Here is a 26113-nt window from a genome sequence, read left to right as displayed (position 1 = left end):
GTAGCCCACTGATGACATATATTGATTTCATTAAAATCAGACTGGTTTCCACGTCTCCCCTCCTCACCTCTCTCCCCCATCCTACGGGTAACTTCTGATGGCTTACAAAGAGGACCTTGTACGAATGCACAGGAAGGAGAGGTGGGGTGATGGAAAGAATGACATACGTACTGTGGCCAGTCACCTGGGTGACACCCCACAGAACTATGATATAGATATATATAATATATATTGGAGATATATATTATACATATATGTACACACATATACCACACACACACACACACTCACACATACACACACGCACTTTGGACCAACATTATTTTCAGGATCAGGAACTAGGGAATAATAATCATTTCGGTGACAACTCACTTTTGCAGGTACTCAATGGAGGGCTGAGAACCTTTCAAATGCTGTTGCTACATTCCCCACCACCCCTCCCAATTCAGAAAGCACAGCGTTACCATAGTAACAGGAGTCTGTTGAAGATGTCTATTTTGCATAGCACATAAAAAAGTAGGTTTCCTGTTTACTCTTTTTTTTGTCTCTGGTGGGGGGGGGAAGGCGGGGGGAGGAGAGGAAGGAGCCACAGTTAAACTTGCAAGTGAACCAGCCCCCCCCCCCCCCACTCTGTGGGACCTGCCGATTCTACAGAACACTTCAGCCCAGAAGGCAAGGAGAAACCCGACCCAGAAGACGATGCCGGGCACGTTGGCATTGCTCAGCACGGGATCACACGGTCACACGGAGTTCCTGGGGCTTGGGGCAGTGTATTTTCCTAGCGTACAGTTCCGCGAGATGTCTTCGGAGGACCTGGATATTTTTTTGCTATCCTGCTCTCGTTATTGTTATTTTTGGAAGCGATGTTGTATTTCCCAGAAGTACCTCTCCAATTCTGGTTGTTTTTTTTTTTTTTTTTCCCTAAAGCACAGAGCATTGCGATTGCTTTAATTGCCACAAATGAATTTCACATCTTCTGGTGTGTACTGTGTGCAATCTTAAAATATATATTAGTAAAAAAAAAAATCTTTCATTTTATATCCCTTGTGTTCTATACACCTATTATAAATATGTCCTATCTTGCGTCTCCCCCTCAACATCATAATTTACTTCCGTCTCAAGGACTCTAAGAGGTTTGCCATGTGCTTTTTCCTGGATTCCGAGCTCCAGGCTGCTGAGCCCAGTACCTCCCTGTAGCTTGCAGCCGGGCCAGCACCGCCTTAAACCCAAGTGTCGTAAGGCTCAATGGGGGGGAGGGGGGGTTAGGGGAGGGTGGAAGGGGGCTGGGGAAACCTGACCTACCTTTGTTACCTATGAGAATTCTTTCCTAACAGTCAGGGGTGATGGAATTTCAGCCTGCGTGACCTTCGGCTTTCCACCTTCCAGGTCAGATTTGGCTCTCTGCTCTTCTCCTCAACGCTTTCCCTGTGTTTCTCTGTCATAAAATGGGCTAAGTATAGCAGCTGAGTCTGCTGAACACATCGCCGCAGCAGACCGACTCTCCTACAGCTCCAGAGCTGCGTCTTATTGCCAGTACCACGACAGTCCTGCCGGAGTGCGTCCATCCTCCTCTCCTCGCGTGCCTGCCTTCTCCCGGGGGGGGGGCCGGTCCCCCCCCCCAACAAGGCCCCCTTTGTCCCCCGGCAGGAGGGGGGCATCTCTCCCTGCACAGTGCTATCTGCTAAGTGGCTTCCTCCCGCCGGGCCCGCGGCCTACGTGTGTGTCTGTCGGTCTTTCCTGTTTGCCTCTTCAAGTCTCAGGAAAACCAAAGCGCTGTGGCTTGCTGCCCGCCCGTCCGTCCGTCCGTCTGTCCGTCCGTCCCCCCTGCCCTCAGGAGAGACGGCAGCAGCTTGAGCCTCCGCCTCTCCCACCCGCCTGGCCCGGTTCTGGGAAGGGTGTCTGGCTGGATGCGTGCGTCCCTGGACGCAGTGGTGAGGTGAGGTGAAGTGGGGGGGTGTGTGTGTGTCATGGGTGGGTGGGTGGGGGGGGACCCCCACAGAGCCCTGGATGAGGGAGTGGGGCGGTGGGGGGAGGGGGGAGAGTGAGACGGTGAGGACGACACGCTAGAGATCTCTGCAACCTTACTGAGCCCGAGGTCCGGGTGACAAGTCCAGGACGCGCGCGCGATCCGCGGATGGGTGGGAGGCACCGGGCTGGGGGGGGGGGGATGGGGAGGGGGAGCCTGAGCCACGGTGGCCGCGCATGGCTTGGAGGAGGGGCGTGGGGCGCTCCGTCCCAAGCGCATCTCCCAGCAGTGTCCGTCCGGCTTGTGTCCGGGGAGGGTCTGCGATGGCCCGGGGCCGAGACGCCGCCGGCTAGAGAAAGCCGTCCAGCCCCGGGGGCCTTCGAGGGGCGCCGTGTGCCGTCCCGGCTGGCTGTGGCCGCCGCTGCCGGGGGGGGCGGGACGGGGCGAGGGGGAGGCTGTGCCAGTCCAGGCCGAGGCCAGTTCCCTGCGGGAGGCGACGAAATCCGGCCCCGGTTGTGTGTGTGTGGGGGAGGGGGGAGGGCCTCAGACCTTGTAGTAGATGTTGGCGGGGCTCTGCGGGGGCATCTCCTGCACGATGTACACGGGGTGCCCGTAGTCCCCGCTCACCTTCTCGTAGTGCGGGCAGAACACGCTGTCGGCAGTCCTCAGCGGGATGATAATGTCACTGGGCTCCGAGCCGTTGCTGCCGCCGCCGCCGCCCGCGGCCCCGCGCTTCGGGGTGGCCAGCGTGCTGAGCGACAGCGTGGCCGTGTGCTGCGGCGAGTGCTTGCGGTGCCGCCGGCGGTACTTGAGCAGCAGCACCACCAGCGTGATGATGATGACGATGAAGATGATGCACCCCGACGCGATCCCCGCGAATAAGGCCACTTCGGAACCCAGGAGGTTGCTCCCAGAATGCCCGGCGCTGCTGCCGTCGGTGCTCGAACCTGCGGGCGGGGGGGGGGGGGCACAAGAGACGCGGTGACCCGCCTGCTTCTCACCGGGGTGCGCACCCGTGGCCTCCCGAGAAGGAGGAGGAGGACCGAGCCACGTGCTCACCACCCCGGGGCACCGCCTTTCCCTCTCCAATCGTGTTCCCTGCACCTCTTCAAGCGGCCTGCCTGCCTGGCACACACACACACACACACACACACACACACACACAGCCCTGCCCACTGGAGGGGCAGGGATGGGGGCCTGGGGGGAAAACGTGCAGCCCGTAACTCGTTCGTGTTCTCTGATTTCCACTCAACATCTCTTTGGAAGGCGGCAGACACTGGCGCACGGAACAGACTGCCAGCCCAAATGGGAAGAAGCGCTGGGAAAAAAAAAACCGCCCGGCGCCCTGACGCGATCCACTCATCAGTTTGTCACAAGAACGTTGACGCGTCTCGTCGCTGGAAGTCAGAGATAACAACTTCCCCCCCCTTGACGGAGTACGACGGTGGCGGCCACCCCCAAAGACCTAATGCAAACAACAGGCCGCCCCGGCACCTCGGGGGGACAACGCCTCGATTCCCAGTCTGCTCAAATAAAACCCCACAGAAAACCAAACATGTTTAAGAAAGAAGAAAAAAACCCAAGCCAGCTTTATCTAGGATTCAACACTTGGGCTAGCGATCTCGTTAATATTTTATTTGACACGGGAAACGTGCAGCCGTTACCGACAGCCACCTGAAAAGCGCACCCTGATACACTAGTTGAAAATGTTGCCATCTGAAATTCAGAAGAGGATCAAGCGTGGCTCTTTGTGGATTAGACATAATTAGACGAGGGATTACAGCATTAATTATATATACATTAACATCAGCTTAAAGCTGGTGTTGGCAGTGTGCTTGGTACGGCATCAGCCAATGGGAACGGGGCTGAGCGCACGGCACTAATAACTGGCACGTCCGCCTGACACGCCGTTTCGCTTTGGAGGGCTACGCCATCCTGGGAGCGAATCCTTCTGTCTTACGGAGTGTCATCAATAATGGCTCACGGAGAGCAGAGATGGCTGGTGACCCTAACTGCCAGCTCATCCCACTGGGTTTGTAGAAGTCCTTTGCCTCACCACTGGTGTTTGAGGGGTGCTCAGAAGAGTGGTCCACCCAGACCCCCCACATACACACAGAGACTACACGGCTGTACCTGGATTTGGTTTCACAAAGGGACTTGTCGTTGAACTTCTTCCATTTGTACCAGCTTCTAGCTCTGGACGTCTCGTCGGATCATTATTCCTGCTCGATCCAGCAGAACTGGCATCTATATGAAGAACAAACGATGAGTTACAGCACAGACATCCGAGGCGAGCCAGCTTTAAGAGCTGCACATACATCTCAAGAGGCACGAATAGCAAGGAACATAAGATTCTTTATGCAAAGCACTGTGAAATACAAGAATATAATTTCCCTTTTAAAAGAAAAGCAGTTCTTCTAGTTATCTCAGAGGTTTAGATTAAGAAGGCCATCTGTGGCAACTACAGGGCTTCTTGCATTTGGCAGGCAGAGGCCTTGCAGATGACATTTCAATTTAACTGAGCGAGTTGATTGACTACGGTACCAATTTCTAATTAGAAGAATGATTCTCTCTTTCTGCACGGTAGGGTTATCTCTACGGGAAAAGGCACGGTGAACGCAACTCTTCAGTAGTCAAGATTTGGAAACTGAGCAAACTGAAGGAACATAAGCTGACGTTCGGGCTACTCTGACTTTGGATCAAAGAGAAATCTATGTGTCTCGATGGCCACAGATATTCTGCCTGGCTGAGCCTTGCTGAGCCTTCCTGTTGGAGGGATCTCAGGAAGAGAAGCTTGTTGTATGTATTGACTGAAGGAAATCTACCAGGGGCTCAAGGTGCGGAGCACGGCCCGTGCCACCGCAGGACCGAGGGAGGACTGAGTGTCAGCACCCTGGAGCCACGGGAGCGGAGGGACAAGCAGAGCACAAAGCAGCAGGCGGTCTTTACCTTGTCCAACTTTCATGAGGATCTTCATGGCTCTTGTCTGGCATACCCCTCCCTCCTGGTTATCCAGGCCCTCCAAAGACCCATTGGATGTAGCTGATTAAAAATAAAATGGACAAAAACAAAAGAAACAAAGAAAAAATCAGGAAATCAATAAAGCCAAGTTTGCATGAACATGAAATGTCTGAAAACAATTCGGAAAAACAGGAATTCGCCCTCAGGTCACACGTTTTTCTAAAAGTATGAGATGCTGAAAGCCGAAAAAAAAAAAATGAGAAAAACGAAATAAAGAAAAATGGATACTGGGAACGCTGCTGTGTACGTGTTACCGAGTTCCAGATGAATGCGTTCCAGACACATCCCTTTTCCTTCGCACCTGACTGCCTCGGTATCCGTCTACAGATAGGAGGTACGGCACCTTCCAAGATGTACTGGGAACGCAAAGGAGCTGATAGGATAATCTCAAAACGCAGCCATCAACTCACGGCACCTGCTTCCTCCACTACAGATTCCCAGCTTCGAGAACAATTAGCCTGATGCTCCACTTGTCCGGCATCCAAGTTCTGGGAGGCCCAGTAGAGAGCCTTCCCACGCCCCAATTCTTTCTCCAGACTTCACCTGTGCTGCGGAAGTGTATCACATTCCTAACTGGGTGCCGGTGGCTTCACGCCTGTCATCCTAGCTAAGTCAGGAGGCTGAGGTCTGAGGATCCCAGCTCAACAACCAGCCCACACGGAAAACTCTTGCGATATATATATATATATATATATAAATATTTTTTTTTTTTTTTACTTCTAATTTGTTAGCAAAAAGCTGGAAGTAGAGGTATGGCTTAAGTGGTAGAACACAAGCCTTGTGCAAAGAAAGCCAAGCAAGAGTGTGAGGTCCTGAGTTCCTTGAATAAATCAATTCAAGCCTTCAAAGTCCTCCTGTGTTCTGGTTTTCCGGAATGAACTCAAGTTGGCAATTACCAGTATCAACCTGGTCAACCACTTTAACCGAGACGCTTGTTGCAGGGTAGAGTAGACAGAGGGGTCACATACGCACACGTACACACGCACACACACGGACTCCCTGTCTAAGAACTCTCAGCCAGCCCCCTCTGGGCTCCTCTTCTACTCAGGAAACAAAGGGTGGGGGGATAAGGACAGACTCCTCCTACCCCTGGATTATTCTGACTTTTTACAGCAGACTACATTCTATTAAAACTGTTGTCTGCCTTTAGGTCAGTGAGTTCTCTGCAGAGCTTTGTAACGAAAGCTGCAAAGAGACGGGCTGCCAGGCCCTGTAATCAAGAACAGGCTTGCAGTCACAGTTCAAGTTCAGGAGGGCGGCGAAGGTGGAGGGTGCTGGACGCAGGGAGGTCAAAGGGCAAGAGACAGAAGTGTTTCATATACACTGCTGCAACTTCAATCACCTGCGTTGATTACCAAAGCGCGCTGGGCTGCTCGCACAGCACTTGGGAAAGGATCGCAGAAGGGGACAGGTGTTCCGGTAAAAACTCATCTCGGAGGCATTCTTTCAGCCCGGTTGTTTTGCTTTCCAGGTAGTTGGCGAGCACACACAAGTTTTCTTCCCAGCAGAAATACACATTCCGGGGATACCTTCTCTAGTCTCGTGGTTTTCCTTATAAACAAAGGCGGAGCCTTCTGCTTTATGTGATTTCAGTCTCCTAACCACCTCTCTCCTGCTGAGGCTGACTCTAAGAACAGCCCAGGAAACCTAATGATTGCTGCCGTAGTACACTCCCTTTTTTATTAAGGGATTGGTTGTGAGAAGTAGATAGTTTCTACTTGTAGTTGTAGAAGAAAAAAAAAAACACCTAAAATCTATTGTGTTTATGTGAATCTAGAAAGAACCACATAGTCTTACTATTTCCTCAAATTAAGCTGCTATGTATCTTTCCTGTACAGAAAAGTAGAAAACTGATGTAATTGTAAGACGGATTATAATTTAACATCGTAATCGGAGTGACTGAAATTATGATTGAAAACTGATGTGACTTGTAATCTGTGGAAGTTACTGGAAGAAGATGGGGGAAAAAAATCCATTTCCAATGTTAAAACAGCATCTCCCCTCCCCCTTTAAAAAAAAAAAGGCAAAGGCAACGTTAAGAGGGAAAGTTACTCGGTTTGCCCGCTTTCTTTTTCATTCCTTCTCTGGGTGGGTGCTGGTGTGGGCTGGGATCTGAACCCAGAGCCTCCCAGTCTTGCTTAGCCTTTTTTCACTGAGAGCTGGTACTCTACCGCTTGAACCCCATCTCCACTCCCTCCACTTCCTGTTTTTCTCTTCAGCTGTAGGTCTTCCCCGCCCCTGGGGCTCCAATACAGCCCCAGAGTTTAGGGAAAGAGAAAACAAGAACTTTTTAGTTTATTATAGGTTCAATTAAAGAGCTCTTTTGAAATATTAAAAACAAAGAGCTGCATGCCCAAGGCCTTAAATAATGACCCAAACCATCACTGAAAACCCTGCTTCTAGCAGACACCTTCTCCCCCCAACACCCCGAGATTTCTGAAGCTACTCTTTGCAAGTACCACAAAACTCACGATGATTCCCATTTTGCATTTGATCATTTTATTTACTTTTTTTTTTTTTTTTTTTTTTTTTTTGCCAGTCCTGGGGCTGGAACTCAGAGGCCTGGGCACTGTCCCTGGCTTCTTTCTGCGAAAGGCTAGCACTCAACCATAGCTCCACTTCTGACTTTTTCTGTGTATGTGTTACTGAGGAATCGAACCCAGGGATTCGTGCGTGCTAGGCAAGCACTGTACCACTAAGCCACTTTTCCCAGCCCCACAAATACAACTTTCTGTAGTGAAAAGCAACTTTCTTCTTCCTTCCTTTCCGCACAGGAAGTGTGTTCTCATTCACTGGGCCCGGTCTTGCCGGGAGCTAATGGCCAAATGTCCTGCCCCGAGGGTCTCTCCTTTCCTGGAAGTGAGCTCTGAAATACAACCGCAAAATTCTGATTTCTCCCCCCAGCAACCAGGCACCTAGAGCTCTAAGAAGCTTTACAGACGATTTTGAAAAAAAAAAATAATAAGAAAATTGCTAATGCTTGGGAATAAAATCTATTTCCATTTCAGGAGACAATTTTGCAATTACTTTTTATTGTTCATTTGAATGTCCTGGGAATTTTTAACCTACAGAAAGCGTAAAAATAAATAGTTACCTCATTATACTTCGCTTTTTCCTTTGTATCTCCCCATCAGCATTATCTAATGGAGCCACAATCATTGTATTACTAAGTGGATAAGATTGCATTTAATCACCGAGAGACAGGAAAAATAGCATTGTTATACTTGAGCTCTTCGTGCCCAGACATTACCCCCTCCCCCACTGCGTGGCCCAGGAGGGGAAAAAAAATAGATGGTATAAAATTAAAAATTACTCGAAAAGTTTTCTCCATCTGGTAGGAAGATAGGCTTAATAAAGATGAACAAGCATTTTACAGCCTGTGCTTAAAAGCTTTCCTTCAAGGGTCTAATTGCATGCCGTGAGGATACAGAAATCTGATATTGTTCACCCCCCCACCCCTGGCTTCACACCTGTGACCCCCACCTGTGACCCCGGGACCTGGGAATCCTAGGCAGGAGTCAGCCACACAAAGACTGTGTTTTCAAAACAAAAATTGGAGTAAAAATAAAAGCAAAAGATAAAGCCAAACCCAAACAAAAAAAAAAAGCACCCTAAATAGGCATGCCCCCAACATCTTTATGCCCCGGGCTTAGTCACAAGAGTCATCTGAGAAGCAACAAAGGAGAAGAGAAGAGAACAGGAGGGAGGTGGGGAAGGAGCTGGGAGGGGAGAGGAGGGGAAAACAGGCAGTAGTGAGACCTCAGCAGTAGGGCTATTCCTGTCTTTCCAATATCCCCATGCAGAAGAAATGATAGCTGCACGCTAACACGTCCTCATTTCCAGCCACGCCACAGCTGTGGGTGCTGGCGGCAGCGTTGTGTTCACCAAGACAGCAAGAGTGCTCGGCACAGGGAGAATTCCTCTTCCCTCTTTGGACCCATGGATTGATCTTATCCACAAGGGGAATGGGACTGAAGGTAGCAAAAAAGAAATAGCCTATACCATAGAGGCGTCGCTCTCAAGGATGCTTTCTGAAGCTGAGGAGGCCAGGTAAGACCGTCTTAATAGTTTATTGGTTGGGCCATAACAAGGATGTTGGTTAGATGGGCAGCTTTATGGGAGTAAATGTTTCTATCAACCAATCAAAGAAGCCCACCAAAGAGAACGAGATAATAAGCATAGAGAGTCAGAAAGATGGAGAGTGGTGAAAATAAAATCCTTCTCGTTCCATAAAGCTGTACATGACAGAGTACACTCGTCTTATCCTCAAACTGCTGTTTTCTAGAACGTTCCACCAATTCCACACTCTGCCTTCGTCTCATGTTGGCCAGAATTCCTCTGTACCGTCGCCCCACGCTCTGCACAGACTTCTGAAGAACCAGCAAGGAACCCCCATTGGCCAGCGACCGCAGAGCTAGCCAAAAGCGCAATCCAGTGAGAATCACAGAAAGCAAAGCTGATCATTTAAAATATGCAAAAAGCACGGGGGCTGACAAAAACAGTTCATTATTAAATGCCACTAGACAGCCCAGGAGGCTGAGACCTACCTACTACTTAGCCTGGCATCGATTCGGATTCGAAAATAGTGGATGCCAATCCAGATTGTATACGATAGAATCGGGATTCTGTCTGTGAAACTCAAATTAACGTGTTTTCCTACCTCAAATATCATGGAGTCCTTTAAGGATACAAACTCAGAAGGAGAAAATCCCCATCTTGGAAACATGTACCAAATCCACACCAAACGCCTGTTCTGAAAAGTTTTAGGAGAAAGGAGGGCACTCTTAGGAGAGGGATACAAAGGCACAATGCTTATAGTGCGCCTGGTCATGTAAAAAAATAGTTACCAAAACAAACTCCAGGACATAGAAATAACAGCTTTTTTCCTTTGTTAAAAAAAAAAATGAAGAAGGAAAAACAATCACTTTTCCTTTTTCTATGTTTGCCACTGTGGCTCTGCTGTGGATGGCCGTGTGTGTGTGTGTGTGTGTGTGTGTGTGTGTGTGTGTGTGTGTGTGTGTGTGTCATGTATGAGCAAGTAGGAGGGGGGACAGAGTCTGCCTACATGGGGGGAGACATCAACATGACTTTGTGAGGGGCTGGGAATGTGGCCTAGTGGCAAAAGTGCTTGCCTTGTATACATGAAGCCCTGGGTTCGATTCCTCAGCACCCCATATATAGAAAACGGCCAGAAGTGGCGCTGTGGCTCAAGTGGCAGAGTGCTAGCCTTGAGCAAAAGGAAGCCAGGGACAGTGCTCAGGCCCTGAGTCCAAGACCCAGGACTGGCATAAAAACAAAACAAAACATGACTTTGTGAAAGGTTTGTTGTCAGGTTTGGTGCTATCATCAAGTCTCAGCACTGCAAACCCCACTTTCAAATTTGTCTGATCTTACAGCAAAAATGTAACAAATTCTCTTAATGCCATCTTTCTTGAAGAAAGAACAATACAAAGAAAAATATCACCAAATTTAACCTATCAAAAGAGGCCCTTCTGCTCCTTGATGCAAGTAGGAAACTGTTTACAACGAAAACACTATACAAACCATCTGTGGACAGGATGTGTGCATTTCTCACCCAAACAAACACTGCTGCAGTCTGATAGGAAGAATCACCTGAATTAACACCACATTACTATAGATGTACTTTGTTGCCAGGGCTGGCCTAACACCACCATACTTCTGATCTCCGCCTCCAAGTAGCTGGGACTACAGGCGTGAATCATTAGGCCTGTTGACTGTTTTGAAATGCCTTAAGCATCAGGAATAAAAAGGTAGCAGCTGGCATAGTTTCCGTGATTTCTACACAATACAATGAATTGTTTTCTCCATTAGGCATTAAGAAATGACAGAAGAGGCCACATAACAAGTACAACAATAGTTCTTGGGGGAAAATGGTTTACTTCCTCAGTTTTGAATGTTCTTTGTGAACAATAATAGCCTAGTCAATCAACAGTTTTTAAAAATGCAATGACACTAGGCCCCAGTGGCTCACACCTATAATCCCGGCTACTCAGGAGGCTGAGATCTGAGGATTGTGGTTAAAAGCCAGCCCAGCCAGGAAAGTCTGTGAGACTCATATCCAATTAAGCACCCAAAAGAAAACAAAGAAAGAAAAAGCCAGAAGTAGAGCTTTGACTCAAATAGTAGAGCACTAGCCTTGAGCAAAGGAGTCCAGGAACAGTGGCCGGGTTCTGAGTTTCAAGCCCCTGGACTGGCACACACAAGTATAATGACTGTGAAACTCATTTATACATGGACAGATTGTAATGACATTGGTTACTTGTCCACTGCTACCTGGGAGGAAAGAGACAGGACCTAAGGACACTACCTGGGCAGGGGGCAGGGGGCCAGAGAGTCGTAAATCACATGCGTGCTGCCTAAACTCTATCACAGCTCACCCGCAAATGCTTTTAGCCATTAAGCACGACACAAAGACGACACTTTCGGCAACCCGTGAGGATGGTCATTTGACTATACAGCCCTGAAGTGACTGCACACATACTGGGAGTAAGGCAGACACCTTCTCTGTCTCCTTCCCTCCCTCCCTTTCTCTTTCCCTTTGTGTGTTTCCTTGGTGTGTGTGGAAGTAGGAGGGCCTTTTGTGCATGTAGGCACGGATGTGTTTATAAAGAGAGCAAATCCTGCTTGAAATGCTTGGGACCAGGAGAGTCTCAAGACTTTGGAGTTGTTCGAAAGTCTAGAACAATGGATCGGAGTTGCCATTGCTGGCAGTTAGTTTTCAGAGCATTTGGGCTTTCAACTCCCCAGATCACAGATTCTCAACCTGCCACCCTCCAGTCTCAATCCAGTACTCTGACACTTCGTTGCGAGAGCCCAAACCTTGCTGGACTAAAGCCGTCCTGGTCCTTGTTTTTTGTTTGAGAAGGGCTTAGGCGCATGAGGTTATTTATGGAGTGGTTTACTTTCCAAATATTGCTTGCAACAACTTGGTGTCTTGCCTTTTAATGAAATCTGTAGAAGGGAAATGTATTGCTTTCTAGGTCTCAGAGTTTTATTGCTAAAGTTACAATGATTTATGCAGGTAGAATTTCTCATTAGTTAAAAAGAAAATCTAACATGGTTCCATTTTTTTTTTAAAAGAAAGCTTTCCTTCTCATACACACTGAGGGGGTTTTCTCACTGTCACTGTTATTCAACGATCATATAGGGAGAGCCTTTCCATCGACACTAAAACAATAATGAACTTTATGTAGGGCAGTCCACCTTGATATAGGCTACAAGATACTAAAAAAAGGGGAATCGTGTTTAAAAACAAGTCGTCAGATGACTATTTCAATAGCAATGACTAAACACATTTAAAAAAAAAAGAATGAAGTCATAGTTCTAAAAATAAAACAGAATTCCCTATTGTCTCTGTTTGCATCCAGATTCTCAGAATTCAAACTTGCTGGACAAAAAATTCGGTGATTGGGGCTGGGAATATGGCCTAGTGGCAAGAGTGCTTGCCTCCTACACATGAAGCCCTAGGTTCAATTCCCCAGCACCACACATATGGAAAACGGCCAGAAGGGGCGCTGTGGCTCAGGTGGCAGAGTGCTAGCCTTGAGCGGGAAGAAGCCAGGGACAGTGCTCAGGCCCTGAGTCCAAGGCCCAGGACAGGCCAAAAATCGGCGATGACACCTAAGTAAAACGCTCCGGGCCACAGGGCAGCCGTGTGTGAGGAAGTCCATCTCCCTCTCCAGTTGTTCACAGCTGGGATCCCTCTCTGCAGAGCTCCTGAGGGCTCAGAGGACCAGGTTCCTGGGCAGTGTGCGTGCACACTGGCTTCTTCACCTGTCACTCATCCCACGCAATGATATTAATGACCCCGGCCGGCTCAAGACCAGCAGCCCTGAAGTGGAAATCGTACGATGACTAGGGTAACGTCTGCCGACGGGTGGGAATACGAGTGCAGACGAGGAAACGTGTCCCTCTCACGCGCGACCGTTCGGACGGACGTGATGTTCTTTGCTTTGACCCTGAAGAGGCCAGTAGCGATCTCAATTAAAGCGGGCCTGTCCACGTTCGGCTGACCCGCGCGCCTCGTTCTATGCACGGGTTGCATGCTCTGTGCTCTCAGAGTCCGGGGTGATTTCCCACACGTTTCGCTTCATGAGAGGAAACCTTCGGCTTCTGGTTTAACACTGGGAATGACAAACCTGGGCTACTTCAACTAATGCAAAAAAGCCACCAGAGCCGTCTTTTTAACAAAACACAGCCCGGGTACCTCCCTAACAGGATTAATTACGCTCCTATCCGATGATAAACTGATCCCATCAAGCCCTCCGTTCAACCATCCAGCAGAACAGTAGCACTTGCACCTGCCTAAGAAAATCTGGTCTCTTATTGTGCTGCTTGTATGTCTGACAGACTTTTATTTGAATAATTTGACTCGTAACGAATTTCTGTTGCTTATGTTACAAAACACAGATATTACAGTTATTGGAGAAATGGAATTAATAGTTCTGGAAAGAACAAGGAAATTCAGAATATCTATCAAATTGTTAGTATAACTCCCATTTCTAACTATGCTGCAGGCTTTGCTCTGCTGCCAGGCTAGTGTTAACTTTGGGAACTCAAGTGATTCTTCTGTCTCTGTCTCCTGTGTAAGCTGGTACTGGGGGTATAGGTCCCTGAAGCCAGCTTACCCTGTAGGGTTTTCTTAGTTTTTGTACTGCAATAACACCAGCTCTATCATTGGTGTTTCTGGTCTTCAAAGTGAGATGAAAACTTGTGAAGGCCACAACACTTCCCTATGTGACCAAAATGCCCAGACTGAGATTTCAGAATTTTAGGAACAAACATGTCACTCTTAGGAGCTATATAAACCGGTCTTCTCAAAGCAATCTGATTTTTTATGTCTGTCTAGGCTTCTTGGCTGTTTTTATAAGTGTTTCACTTTGTTTTAAATTTTTTATCTTCATGATGAATATTTAAAAGCTGTTAAGAAAGAAAATTGTCCTCTTTTATGCTTGTACTAGGTCTCCAGAATAGTTCAATTATTTATAAATCGATGTGAACCTCTGAGAAGCTAAAAATACGGGGCTAGGGATATTAAGACGCATTTTATGAATAAAGGCAACTTTATTCTGAGCAACTCCTAAATAACTTTTTCCCCCCTAGAGAAACGTCCTTCATTTCTCATCTGTTCTTCCATCTCTTTTGGACACATGGCTCTTGGTCTTCCTCTCTTAGACCCCAATGATGCTAACCCACTGTGGGACTCACAGTCACCTTTTCATGATCTCGTGGACACCAGGAATGTTTCCTGCAGGACTGAGTCGGCCAGGTAAGCCATCACCGAGGCCTCGTTGATGCCACCAAATGCAAATAACGCCTCCATTCACACAATAGCCTCGCCTATCCATCCCGTGAGTGACTCGGACAAACATCTCAGTGGTCATGACTCCGTCAGACCCCAGACATACCCCAGTGACGCAAAACTGCACTGCTATTCCTAAAGCGTAAGTAGTGAAGAGAGATAAGGTGACGCTGACATATTTGTTCCCCTGAAGAACGTTTTATACTGCATGAGGTTGCTGATCAAATTGTCAATAAAAATGCAGCCCTTTCCTGTGTTCCTAGGGGAGGAACGGAGAAGAGCACTGAGAGGCAACGGATGGAAAGTGTGAGCCATAGTATGTTTCTTCTCAATCTGACATAGTGCCAGCCAGCAAAGATTAGGCAGCATGCAAAGGCTTGCTTCTTGATAAAGGAAGCCATGGACAAAAGAACTTCAATGACACTCGAAGATGACCTTATGTTTCCGAAACTTGTCAAACCCTCTGCAGCTTCATTTTATGGACAGATATCAAATGAAGGATTCTCCAGCTCCCGTACAGCCCCAGCTGGCCTTCAGCCTTCAACTTCTACTCTAAAACAAGCCTGTCCTAGGTCGGTGTCAGACACAGAAACAAGCACGTAAAGTATCTCACCAAGCAGACTCACCTCCACCCTGTGAGCAAGGGTTATCATTAGCCCCATTTCTCAGAGGAAGAGACGGAGGTGTAATTATACGTTGAGTTTCTTGGGAATTGAGCCTCAGGAGAGGGTCCTGGGCGGTAGACCTGAGCTCACAGGTCCTATCTTACTGTATCTCTAAGCGGTGTGATGTCACTCTCTGAGGATGCTATGTGTACTATCCTATTAGTAGACATCTGCATAGTATTTGGCAAAATTCTGATGATCATTCCATTCCAAAAACAATGCAAAGGGAGAAAAAAAAAGTGTGCCAAAATGCTTGAGGTCAGAAATGATGCGCAAGGTATCAGGCGTAAATCCTTGCCCCAAGTCAGGAGAGATGAAGGTGTGATGTTGCCATGTCATTGGAGTGTATCTATTTAACTAGGGATTGTGGCACTGACATTTATCACACAGAAATAATTCATCAGTAAAGTACATAAAACTTCATGGATGACATGCAATCTTAAAAGCCACCTACAAAGCCCGGCGATGGTGGCTCCCATCTATAATCCCAGCTACTCAGGAGGCTGAGATCTGAGGACTGCAGTTTGAAGACAGCCTAGGCAGGAAAGTCTAGGAGACTCTTATCTCCAAAAAACTACCAAAAGGCCAGAAGTGGTCAAGTGGTAGAACACTCGCCCTGAGCAGGCCTGGAGTTCGAGCCCTGAGGCCAGAACATACACACATATGCGCACCTATGTCTCTGTGTGTGTCAAAGATGAGTTGAAAGCTTCTAGACTCACTCTCCTAGGGAAAGAATTTGTAGAACACACTATGTTATTACAGCTTGGCATACCTACCGCACAGAAATAAGTAAATTAAAAACAGGAAAGAAGAAAAAATATATACATATGCCGCCCAACCAAAATAAGGAATAACCTCAATTGTTCTATTTTGGTTCCTTCAGTAAATTACTTCATTACTTTAGTAAAAGTATTTTTATTTCGTGATTTTGAAAAAAACAAACAGCAGAGCTACCTACGGAACCTTCCAGTTTCACATGATGTTGTCAATAAATAAATAAATAATGCACGGGGTAACCACAGCAATGAGGTGCCTATTGTATGCTGGCTCCTCTAGACTGAAGGTTCAAGAAGGCAGACTGCACATTGTAATTACACCTCCAGAGGGACATTGTGAATACCTCAGTGTGTGTGTGTGTGTGTGTGTGTGTGTGTGTGTCCCCAAATTTTTAGTCAAGAAGTCTTGAGAAATGATGAATCTTCAGCTATGCCACAACCCAGCCGATACTTGGCCACGGATTTAGGGTGAAGTAATACCAAATCTACACAAAACTCAATTGGAAGGTGCCCTAGGTAGGCTTTTCCCACATACAGCTCTGCTGTCGCCACCGTGACACCGACTTCTCATCCTCCCAGGCTTCCATACTTGCTCTCTGTGGGCTGGGGAAGGTCTCGGGCTCAGGTTGGATAAGAGGCCACAGCACATTCGTCAGGGGGCTGAAACCAAGGCCGTACGCCGCATGGGTGTGCTGACTCCTTCAGCTCCAACTTCTCACCTTCGAGGTGAGATGATAAACCCAGCCCGGACAGTGCCACAGAGACCACTGCAGATGTCAGCCGGTCTCACTAGCTCCTTTCAAAGCCTTGTGACATCAGAGCATATGGCTATTCTAGAAACTGTTCAACGATCTTCAAGACATGAGATAAAAATAACTACAGGTTAGATGAAATAAAGACTACCATTTTTAAGGCAATTAAGGATGTGCATGTAATAAAGATCGGGCCAAATAGTCGTAACCTTCCCATCTTTGGATCACTTAATGATTAGGAGATTTTATTATGCAAATTAAGCCCAAGGCTAATTACTGAAATAGGTCACTGGGAAAAAGTCAATTCCAAACACGAAGAAGCCCCCTATATATCATTGTGCCACATGTCAAAGCAAATCATCATCTACGAGGAGAATTAATGAGGGTGTATATCATTTTGTCATGTCATTTCTTAAGGGGATTCACTAGGTATGCAGGAGGCTTAAAAAAATACAGCTCCAATTAAGTATTACTATTTATATTAAGCCCCAAACTGTGATGAGTGTATCTGAAAGAGGGCATCTACAAGGGAAGTAGAAAGCTGTGCAGAATGCAGAGCAGATCCTGTCTGCTCTAAGAAGAAGCACCCAGCAAGAGGGCCAACCAGAACATGGCTCGGACCCAGAGGAGAGCTACATCATTAGTCTGAGGAACATCAACGATGGAAGTATTTTCTAGAGGAGGAAATTAAAGTGACTTTCTCATTAAGCTGGGCAGCAGCAGCAGCAATGAGACCAAGAGGACTCTGGGCTCCTGGCCTAATTCTCCACAACACTGATCATCTGGGGCACTGCCCACCACCGGAGCCAGGCACGTGGACCATCCACAAAGGCGAAGTGGGGTGGCGGGGGAAAGTATCCTCTACGTAGACTCTCCCCATGGGGGTGAGAGTCAAGCAATACTCCTAACAACTCTTCCTGTAATCCTAGCCTGTGATCCGAGCTCCTCACAAGGCTGAGATCTGAGGATCATGGCTCGAAGCCAGCCAGAGGGAAAAAAAAAAGACCCAAAGGCTCTTCAAAGCTGGGAGCGGAGGTGCGGCCCCAGTGGTAGAGCACTAGCCTTAAAGTAGAAATAGCCAATCGAGAGTAGGAGGCCATGAGTTCAAGCCACAGTCCCTGGCAATACAAGCACAACAAAAACCCCAAACTTAAGTGTGCAACACACGTAGTCTACTCCCTGGAAACGGAAATACCCATATTACGTACTGCCTCAACAATCAATGCTTTGAACTGTTAACACTCAGCCTGCTGATCGGAGTATTTCCCATCATGCCACCTAGGCACTATGTTATGAATGTTCTGATATAAAAATTACTGCCTTCAAATACTTGTCTCTCCTTCTGAAATGCACGGGGTGGAGTGTGCCCGTGCTCACGTATTTAGTTAACAGGGAAAAGTGACTTTTAAAAATCCCTTGTAGCTGGTGGCTCATACTTGCAATCCTAGCTACTCAGGATGCTAAGATCTAAGGATCATGGTTCAAAGCCAGCCCAGGCAGACAAGTCCCTGTGAGAGAGCCTCTTATCTCCAACAAACCACTCAAAAACCGCAAGTAGCACTGTGGCTCAAGTGTAGAGTGCTTGCCTTGAGCACAAAGAGGGCTCAGGGACGGTGTGCCCAGGCCCTGAGTTCAAGTGCCACAAACCACAAAAACAAAAATAAAATAATCCCTTGTTTGGGTACTTTGGGATGCTTGGAAAAGCCACGCAAAGTCAACATTAATTTTTAAATGCATTTACATTTTTTTTTCCCTGTTCCCTTCTCATTTCCTTTCAAAGGAAACCTACATCTCAATGAGCTCTGCTGTAGGGCAGGTGAGAAACTGGCTTGTACCACTTCCGATGTGTCTTTAGTGTCCTCTCTGCCCTGCACAGGGAAGCCTTTCAACTCTATGCAGCGGTCACTGGGCTTCAGTAAAGTTCTAGGTCCTAGGCCATGTCTAGACCTGGGTAGACGCTCAACAGGTACCATTTGAACAGTGTCTCACTGTTTCAAAATGGAAACACTATATTTTAAGACTATATATTATTTTTTGGGACAAGATCTTACCATGTAGCCCAAGCTAGTCCAGACTTTGTAATCCTCTTGCCTCACCCTCTCAAGTGCAGGGCTTACCGCTCTAATTAACATTCCTTCTTCCCAGGTCACCCCACATTTCCGCACTGTAAGTAGGGACTCTCCAAGGAGAGTTTTGGAGGCCCAGAACAGCCTCCCTACCAACAATGAACCTGTTAATGCGGCCTACTGTTTGCACAGGAGATACAGGACGTCATCATTCTGTAGATCAGTATGATAATTTTAAATCCTACTCTACTCGCAAGCACAGTTCTCTCACGAATGATAGGAAGTAGTGATTAAAGGCTCTCCGCACTGAGCAAAGCACTGTCAGTAAGTCACTGATGTATGTATTTGCTCTTCCTGAATTTTATTTCAGATGAAAGGTTTGACTTTCAGTCTTTAGGGAAATGCACTTATGCTCAGTGGAGTTTTAGAAATTACGGATTTTGGGGCTGGGGATATAGCCTAGTGGCAAGAGTGCCTGCCTCGGATACACGAGGCCCTAGGTTCGATTCCCCAGCACCACATATACAGAAAACGGCCAGAAGCGGCGCTGTGGCTCAAGCGGCAGAGTGCTAGCCTTGAGCGGGAAGAAGCCAGGGACAGTGCTCAGGCCCTGAGTCCAAGGCCCAGGACTGACCAAAAAAAAAAAAAAAGAAATTACGGATTTTTCTTTTAGGATTTACAAGGCCGGCTTTATGAGGTCAGCCTCTGAAGTAGGAGGAAGACTGGTCGGGTCTGCTGGCTCTGTGAGGATCTCCGTGCGGGAGAGGAGTCTGTGGACATGAGTTCAGGGATGGTGTGTGACTGTACAGGGGCAGTAGCCTTCACAATAAATCTGTCACAGCTGAGTTCTAATTCCCTGCAATGCTGGACTAGCCATGAGCTTCCACTGAAAGCGTCTTTAGGAGATACTGTTAGGCTATCCTAAGGTTAACATTTCCGCTCATGTTACCTTGTAAGTTCTTCGCAGTTTTAGGGCTTCCCTTATTGTTTTTTTATACTTCACCCTCCCATCTGCTTTGTTTCATCTCAGAATGCTTGTTTTCATTTTATGATCATCATTCCATTAAATACTTAATGTGCCACTTTTTCCTTTCCTTCGTTGTTCTTGGATAGCTTACTCTCTCTGTATCAAGTTAGCTTTAAAAATATGTTCCCTGTCTCTGTGGCATTTCACAGCCTCAGACAAGATAATTGCATGTCTACGACCTTTGTTTTAATTACTAACGTGGTAGAAATACATATTATGGAGCACAGGGTAAGTGTTTACTGAGTTACTGGGAAGTTTAGTGATGGAGAAGCCCCACTAAGGGCGGGCTGGTCCCTCATGATAAAGTCTATGCAAGGAAGTGGAGAACGCAACCCTAGGAAAGAGTACATCTTTAAAACAAAAAATGAACATACGAGATCTATCTGACTGCTTGAATCACGCCAACAGCTACTTTGGTTTCCAAGACGTTGCTATAACAAAACCCAGTTGAGAACAATTCTGGCCGGGCCACCACAGGTGATGTGCACCCAGTAGGCATGGTTAGGACGTGCATACACAAAGCTGGACCCCCTCTCATCTTGCTTGCACTTCAGGTAAGACCCAAAGGCATCTATAGACATAGGGCAACATCTGTCCCAAACTTCTAAATCTGGATTGAACAGGACTACGTAGAAGGGGCTTCGTCTGTAACGCCTCGCCTCCCAAGGTAAGCTCCATCTGTCAGGATGAAAACCTTTAGGAGCAAAGTGTATTGTGCCACGTGCCTCACTGCTCGATCCCCTAGCCCTGATGCTCAGTCCCTGGCCACAAAACAAACTCTAAATGACAGAGTGAATGGATGAACAGATGAAGAGAAACGGCATTGCGCAGATTTACCTGTCAATGGTTTTTCTTTGCAGAGACACTGAGTATATATCCAAATAACCATTTATTTCCATACTGTAAGAACCCTACGAGTTTTTCCCCTTTGTTCATATCCCATTAAAGTGTTCTTGAAAATAACTTTATCACGATAATTTTAAGGAGACAAGAATTGATACAAACCTAGTTAGCTTACTCTAATTGCTACAAAACCAAGGAACAGAATGGTACTTACATATGATGTAGTAATCTTTGTTCTTCTGAAATTCTAGACCCCAGAGGTTTGGGCTGAATTCTTGAAACTTGATGGTGAATTTCACATCCTGGTCTGGTCTGGCACAGTTCAGCAGGGGGGTGTTTTCCTTCTTAACAGTGCATCTGTCTGCTTGGTCTTTATCAACCATATAAACTTTGTAATATTCATACTGGCCAACAGTTTTAGAGTCCACTTTGGGGCAAATAATATCCAATTTGTCTCCTATCTGTGGGTAGAGTACCAGTCCTTGTCCAGGTAGAAATCTAGAAGCACAAAAGAAAATCCAGTGAGTTGATAAAACTTTTAACATCCGCAATGAGAGTTATCCAAAAGCCAATCATCTCACACCACAACTTTTCTCTTTTCCATCGGCCACTGTATTTACCAAAACCTCTTTGCGGAGATAATCACGGGACCAATGAACTTAGGAATTAAGACTTAACAAGCAACAAACCCAAACCAGGCCAAGCAGTGGTCTGGCCTCCCCCTTCTCTGAGCACCAGGATCAGATGGCCTGCAGACATGGCTGCCACCTGCTGCTGGGTAAGATCCCAGCACTCTTTGTGTAACTTTACAGTCCGCTCTCCTCCACCTTGACAGGTGAGTCAGACCTTCCCACCTGTTTACTTCTCAACCATTGGCAGCGCTGGTTTATGGAGCATGCCATAAAGAGGATTTCATCGATTCCAGGGAACACGGCAGGCACTAACACTGTTGTTCTGTTACTTTCCTTTTGCTGTTGATGTTAATTAACAGACAAGTTTCATCAGGACTGCTTCAAATTACTTATCATAATTAGTCAGTCGCTGATCAAACAATGGGTTTTTTTTTATTACACTGAACAAAAGAAATGTCTCACGAACCCATAAAAGATAACTAGAAATAATTAGTCCACAGTATTGATTCAGCTGCAGACCAGAGTCCCCCCCACCCCCCGCAAGGACAACAACTTCCATCTCTGCTCCACAAATCTCACCGCCCCCCCCCAAACGCTTGAGATGTATTTGCTCCAATTAATTCATAGCAGCAAGTCTTTAGAACTAAGACTATTGATACACTGTCCCCTGAATGCTTATAGCTCAAAGCTTCCCTCCTTCCTCTTCTTTCTTGCTAGCCATGCTTGCTGAAAGGTTTTCCTCTGCAAAACTGAAACAAGAACTTCCTAATGAACATCCTTCTCCCAGTGTTAATGCTAACAACACCCTCAGAAATCCCAGGTCTAGAAAGCAGCCAAGACGGCGGGCTCATTAAAATATTAAAGCCTAAGAAGGAACAAAGTCTTGCCTCTGAATCCCTCCATTCCAAGCTGTATTTAGCCAAGGAAGCCCACCAGCCAGGACGACCAGGGAGCTGGGATACAGTAATGGAGATAAAGCAAGGACGGAGGGCACCCCAAGTTTCAACTCTGCACGGGGGTAACATAATTAATGCTAATCAATGGCATTTAACTTCTGAAAATTTCCTGAAAAGTGGTTACGCAGATGAAGAAGCACAAAACCCAATGTAGTTGTAGATTCATCATTTAAAAAATATATATAGTCTATGGCAGGATGTACTGTAAATGTTTGTTTTCATCAAGCCATCTTCTTAGGAACGTGTTACTAGACAACCCCAAAGACAGAATTGGTCTCCATCCCGTTTAAAAAAAAAAAATCGCCACTGCAATAGGATGACATGCCATTCCAAAAAAAGTGGTAAACAGGAGTCACCTAGGATTAAAAACCTTCCTGGGAGCAGAACTCAAAATGAGTTATTTTCCCAACAACGAGGTTTAAACATCCATGTATGCACTGAAGAATTCTCTAGAACATCTGACAAAAGGAGATGGAGAGTGAGAGAGAGTCTCCCCGTAACCTTTCTTGCATTTCCGCAGTCCAGCCCTGGGCCAAAGGCTAACCCCCCCCGCCCCCCCCCCCCCCCCCGCATACCAATGACTTCTCTCCAGGTTTCTCTTCTTTGTGGCTAAAACTCCACAGTCTCTAGTGAATGACTGAATGAGAATGATTACAGATAAGGCCTTTCAATGTTAGTCCCTCCCTCTTCCCCCAGGATTCCGAGGTGCTCTGTGGGTTCATAACCACAGGGAGCCTGCCTGGTAGCGGGGTACAAATGAAATCCCACCAGCACTAAAATGTTCAACCTTCTTGCCACTTTGCACTTCCCATTGCTATCCTTGAGGTTCTTAAGAAATGTTCCACTGCTTGCCAAACCCAGGGCCCGCTCCTGTCTGGGATGTCTCACTCCGCCCCAAACATTTTCTATCCTAAATCAGCAATTTCCACAGCTGGCCACGAGGGTTCCTCCGAGTTTGCCTAATGTACAACTCTCACCACCCCCTGCCTCTGGCTGTGGGGTCAGGCCAACCAATTTCCTCTGCCAACTTCCCTGAGGGTTTTGCAGGCCTCGGAGATCTTCCTAAAGCCAAGCGCACCATCATCCATCCTCTGGTCCCTCCATCCGGGGGGATAGCTCCTGCCCACACCGAGCGCCTGCAACAGCTCTGCGGACTCCTCCTCCCATCCCACCTGCGATCCGACACCCTAAGCGCTTGCTTCATTGCAAATGCTCCTGAGGAAGGCCTCCTCTGCAGGTGTCCGCCCGCCCAGACAAGTCATCCCAGAGGCCTACTGCTCTCGCGCCAGGTGTGCAGCAGGTCACGGCTCCCGCGGGTGCTGAGCAAGGGAGGTCACGAATCCACGGCACCTGCTGGGCCCCCCTGGCTCCCAGGACCTTGCCTTTTAGACAGTGCTTTCCGAAGGATACACCACACCCTAGCAAGCCTCTCAAGGTGGTTGGCATAGGAACCATCCTTCCTTGAAGTCAGGGTGTGCATTCCCGCTTGGCGAAGGCTTGTTAGGGCCGGTGATGGGCAAGCGTGGGGACCCGGGGGACGGACGGCTGGTCAGAATAGAAGCAGGCAGGGAGGGAATCTCACATGGGAACCCAGAAATTCCAACTCATCTTTTAGAATACACTGTGACCAAAATGTGAGAGAAGAATGTGCTTTTTGGCCCTCAAATAAAAACCAAAAAAAAAAACAACACACACATTACTTCAAGAGTTCCTTTGGGGGGGAATAAAAAAATTCACATCTTCCTTGGAATCCACACAAAGAAGTCATTGTAGAAGTGGAGTCCCCGCTTCGTGTGCATGTAGAAGGGACAGGCGCACCAGTCCTTTCGGTGGCTGAGATCGTGGCTTCTCCACAGACAAGAGTCAGCTGAGCTGAGAACCACCCCGGTCTCCGAGAACTGTTCCGTGTTCAGACAGCAGCAGTGGCCAGCTTGGCTAAGCCACAGGGCAGCAAGCAGGGGTGAGGCAGGTGCGGCGGCCCGGGCCACTTCCTTGGGCTCTGGTGTTGCGAGTGACCGGAAGGAAGATGGCCCGGGTCGTCAGGAATCTCCGGTCTAGCTCCCATGAGGAAGGCAGCTCCCCAAAGCGTGTTGGATTCAATACAGAGAACCCAAGGGATGGCGTGATGATCGTGGCTCAAGAGATACGCGTTTGTTTTAAAAAGAAAGAACACGGAATAGAATGGAAACTAACATTCACACACAACAAGCCAAATTGAGTGTCACCAGCTGTACGTATAGCAGGTCACAGGTGGGATCCGACACACCGCTTCAGGTGAAAGGAGAACACGAGAGAGTGGGACCCGCCTTCCATAGGACCTCAGTAGGCACAGCTGTTGATCCTCTAACTCGGGAAGAATCTGGAAGTATACTCGGCCATCCACAGCCCCTCCCTAGTTAGATGAGGGAAGCAGTTGGCACTAGAGTGACTGATGATAAGAACCTCACAGATAGGGGCTGGGAATATGGCCTAGTGGCAAGAGTGTTTGCCTCCTACACATGAAGCTCTCGGTTCGATTCCCCAGCACCACATATATGGAAAACGGCCAGAAGTGGCGCTGTGGCTCAGGTGGCAGAGTGCTAGCCTTGAGCAAAAAAGAAGCCAGGGACAGTGCTCAGGCCCTGAGTCCCAAGGCCCAGGACTGGCAAAAAAGACCCTCACAGATAGACTCTGAGCTCTTGTTGGTAGCTGATGCTCTCACGGGGCCCACACGCACCTCCCGTCCCGTGGTCTGTCTCCACTGGAGCACCGTCCATACCCCGCTCGCAGGCCAGGTGAGGCTGCTGGCGCCCCGAGAACATGACAGCAAAACCCCTTTCCCAGCACAGCGCAGTCTCCCACCGCACTGGCTTCACAGTCCGAAGCTAGCTCCGTGGATCCGTGGGTCAGCTCTCCCTCCCTCTCTTCATCCAGCCATCTGGAATCTGTGCCTTTTGTGCCAGGAGGCCAAGAACTCAAAGGTGCGGGAGGAACAAGCTAACCACCGGGAGTTGTGTTTCACATGCAGTGTGACAGACTAACTTGAGACAGTATGTACTCAGAGCAGAATATGCATCAACAGCAAATGAGGTCATTCTTTGTACCATTTTTTTTTAAAGAGCACATAATGAATCCTAAAGATTATGGTTGAGTCAGTTCCATATTTGAAGGGGTGGGTGTGTGTGTGTGTGTGTGTGTGTGTGTGTGTGTGTTTGTATTTGAACTTCATTATTTGGAGATTGTTTAGAAACCTAATATCCAAGGCCTAGAATTGTGTGTAGTAAGCTGTTGAACACACGTCACATCTCTGTCTTGGATATACTGTGATAGTCAAGAATACATTCATCATGAACTGACTTTCAAATGTGGCAAATATATATATACATATATATGTATGTATATATATGGGTGAGGATAACTGGCTAATTTTAAATCATTATCTGATTATTCATGGTAGCTGTCCAATATGCATTTGTTGTTTTATTATGTTGAGATAGGATTTTATCTTTTAAACCAAAATAGCACAGTGGAAAAGCCCCATTGTTACAACCCAGCTATACACAGAAGGGAGTTCATGTTAACCCTGCAATAAAAGGGGTGCCATCTCACAGTCTGCTAACTGTTAATCTCACACAAAAGACCAAGACACCAAGGGTATCACCCAGGTAGGTGAGGGAATGAGAATGGGGCTAAGGTCTCTGCCCCTTTGGGGTGGGGTGGGGGCCTTTTCCAAGTCACCCCTGTGCCCTGCGATCTTCCCATAAGGGCACAGTACACCTGGGGTCCCACCATCAGAGCTTCCTGAGCTCAGCATGCTTTCCTACTTGGGGGGACCCTACTTGGGGAGGAGTGAGGAGTGCTCAGCAGAAAAAGGGAACTCCTCCGGTTTTTCCCAGTGAAATCATTCCCCAGGCAAGACAATGGTGGACGCCATGCTTCTGAACCAGATACACAGACAATGGAACGCAGAAAGAAAAAGGCGAACCCCGATGTAGTAGAGTTTTTCAAGACCTGCAGGCAGGAAGCAAACTTATTTGATCCTGGGATCCATTTTTCGTTTGGGATTACCTATCAAACTGAGCTCAAGTTTCAAAGAGTCCTTTGCCAC

At 47.5% G+C, this 26113-nt stretch overlaps 1 protein-coding gene across 1 annotated transcript in view; it reads right to left on the bottom strand.

Moving 5' to 3' along the window:
- Positions 1–2208: 2208 nt before the first annotated feature.
- The window catches only part of Efnb2 (ephrin B2), a 42121-nt gene continuing 18216 nt past the window's right edge, over positions 2209–26113 (bottom strand). Inside the window, exons 2-5 of the mRNA XM_048341105.1 lie at positions 20653–20936; positions 4916–5008; positions 4100–4213; positions 2209–2913 (exon numbers count right to left, since the gene is read on the bottom strand). Coding sequence (XP_048197062.1) covers positions 2510–2913; positions 4100–4213; positions 4916–5008; positions 20653–20936 — 895 coding nt within the window. The 3' untranslated portion in view covers positions 2209–2509. The remainder of the gene's footprint in view (positions 2914–4099; positions 4214–4915; positions 5009–20652; positions 20937–26113) is intronic.

This window comes from Perognathus longimembris, chromosome 3, assembly GCF_023159225.1.
Source record: "Perognathus longimembris pacificus isolate PPM17 chromosome 3, ASM2315922v1, whole genome shotgun sequence".
NCBI classification, from domain to species: Eukaryota; Metazoa; Chordata; class Mammalia; order Rodentia; family Heteromyidae; genus Perognathus; species Perognathus longimembris.
This window is presented reverse-complemented; position numbering and strand designations above follow the sequence as displayed.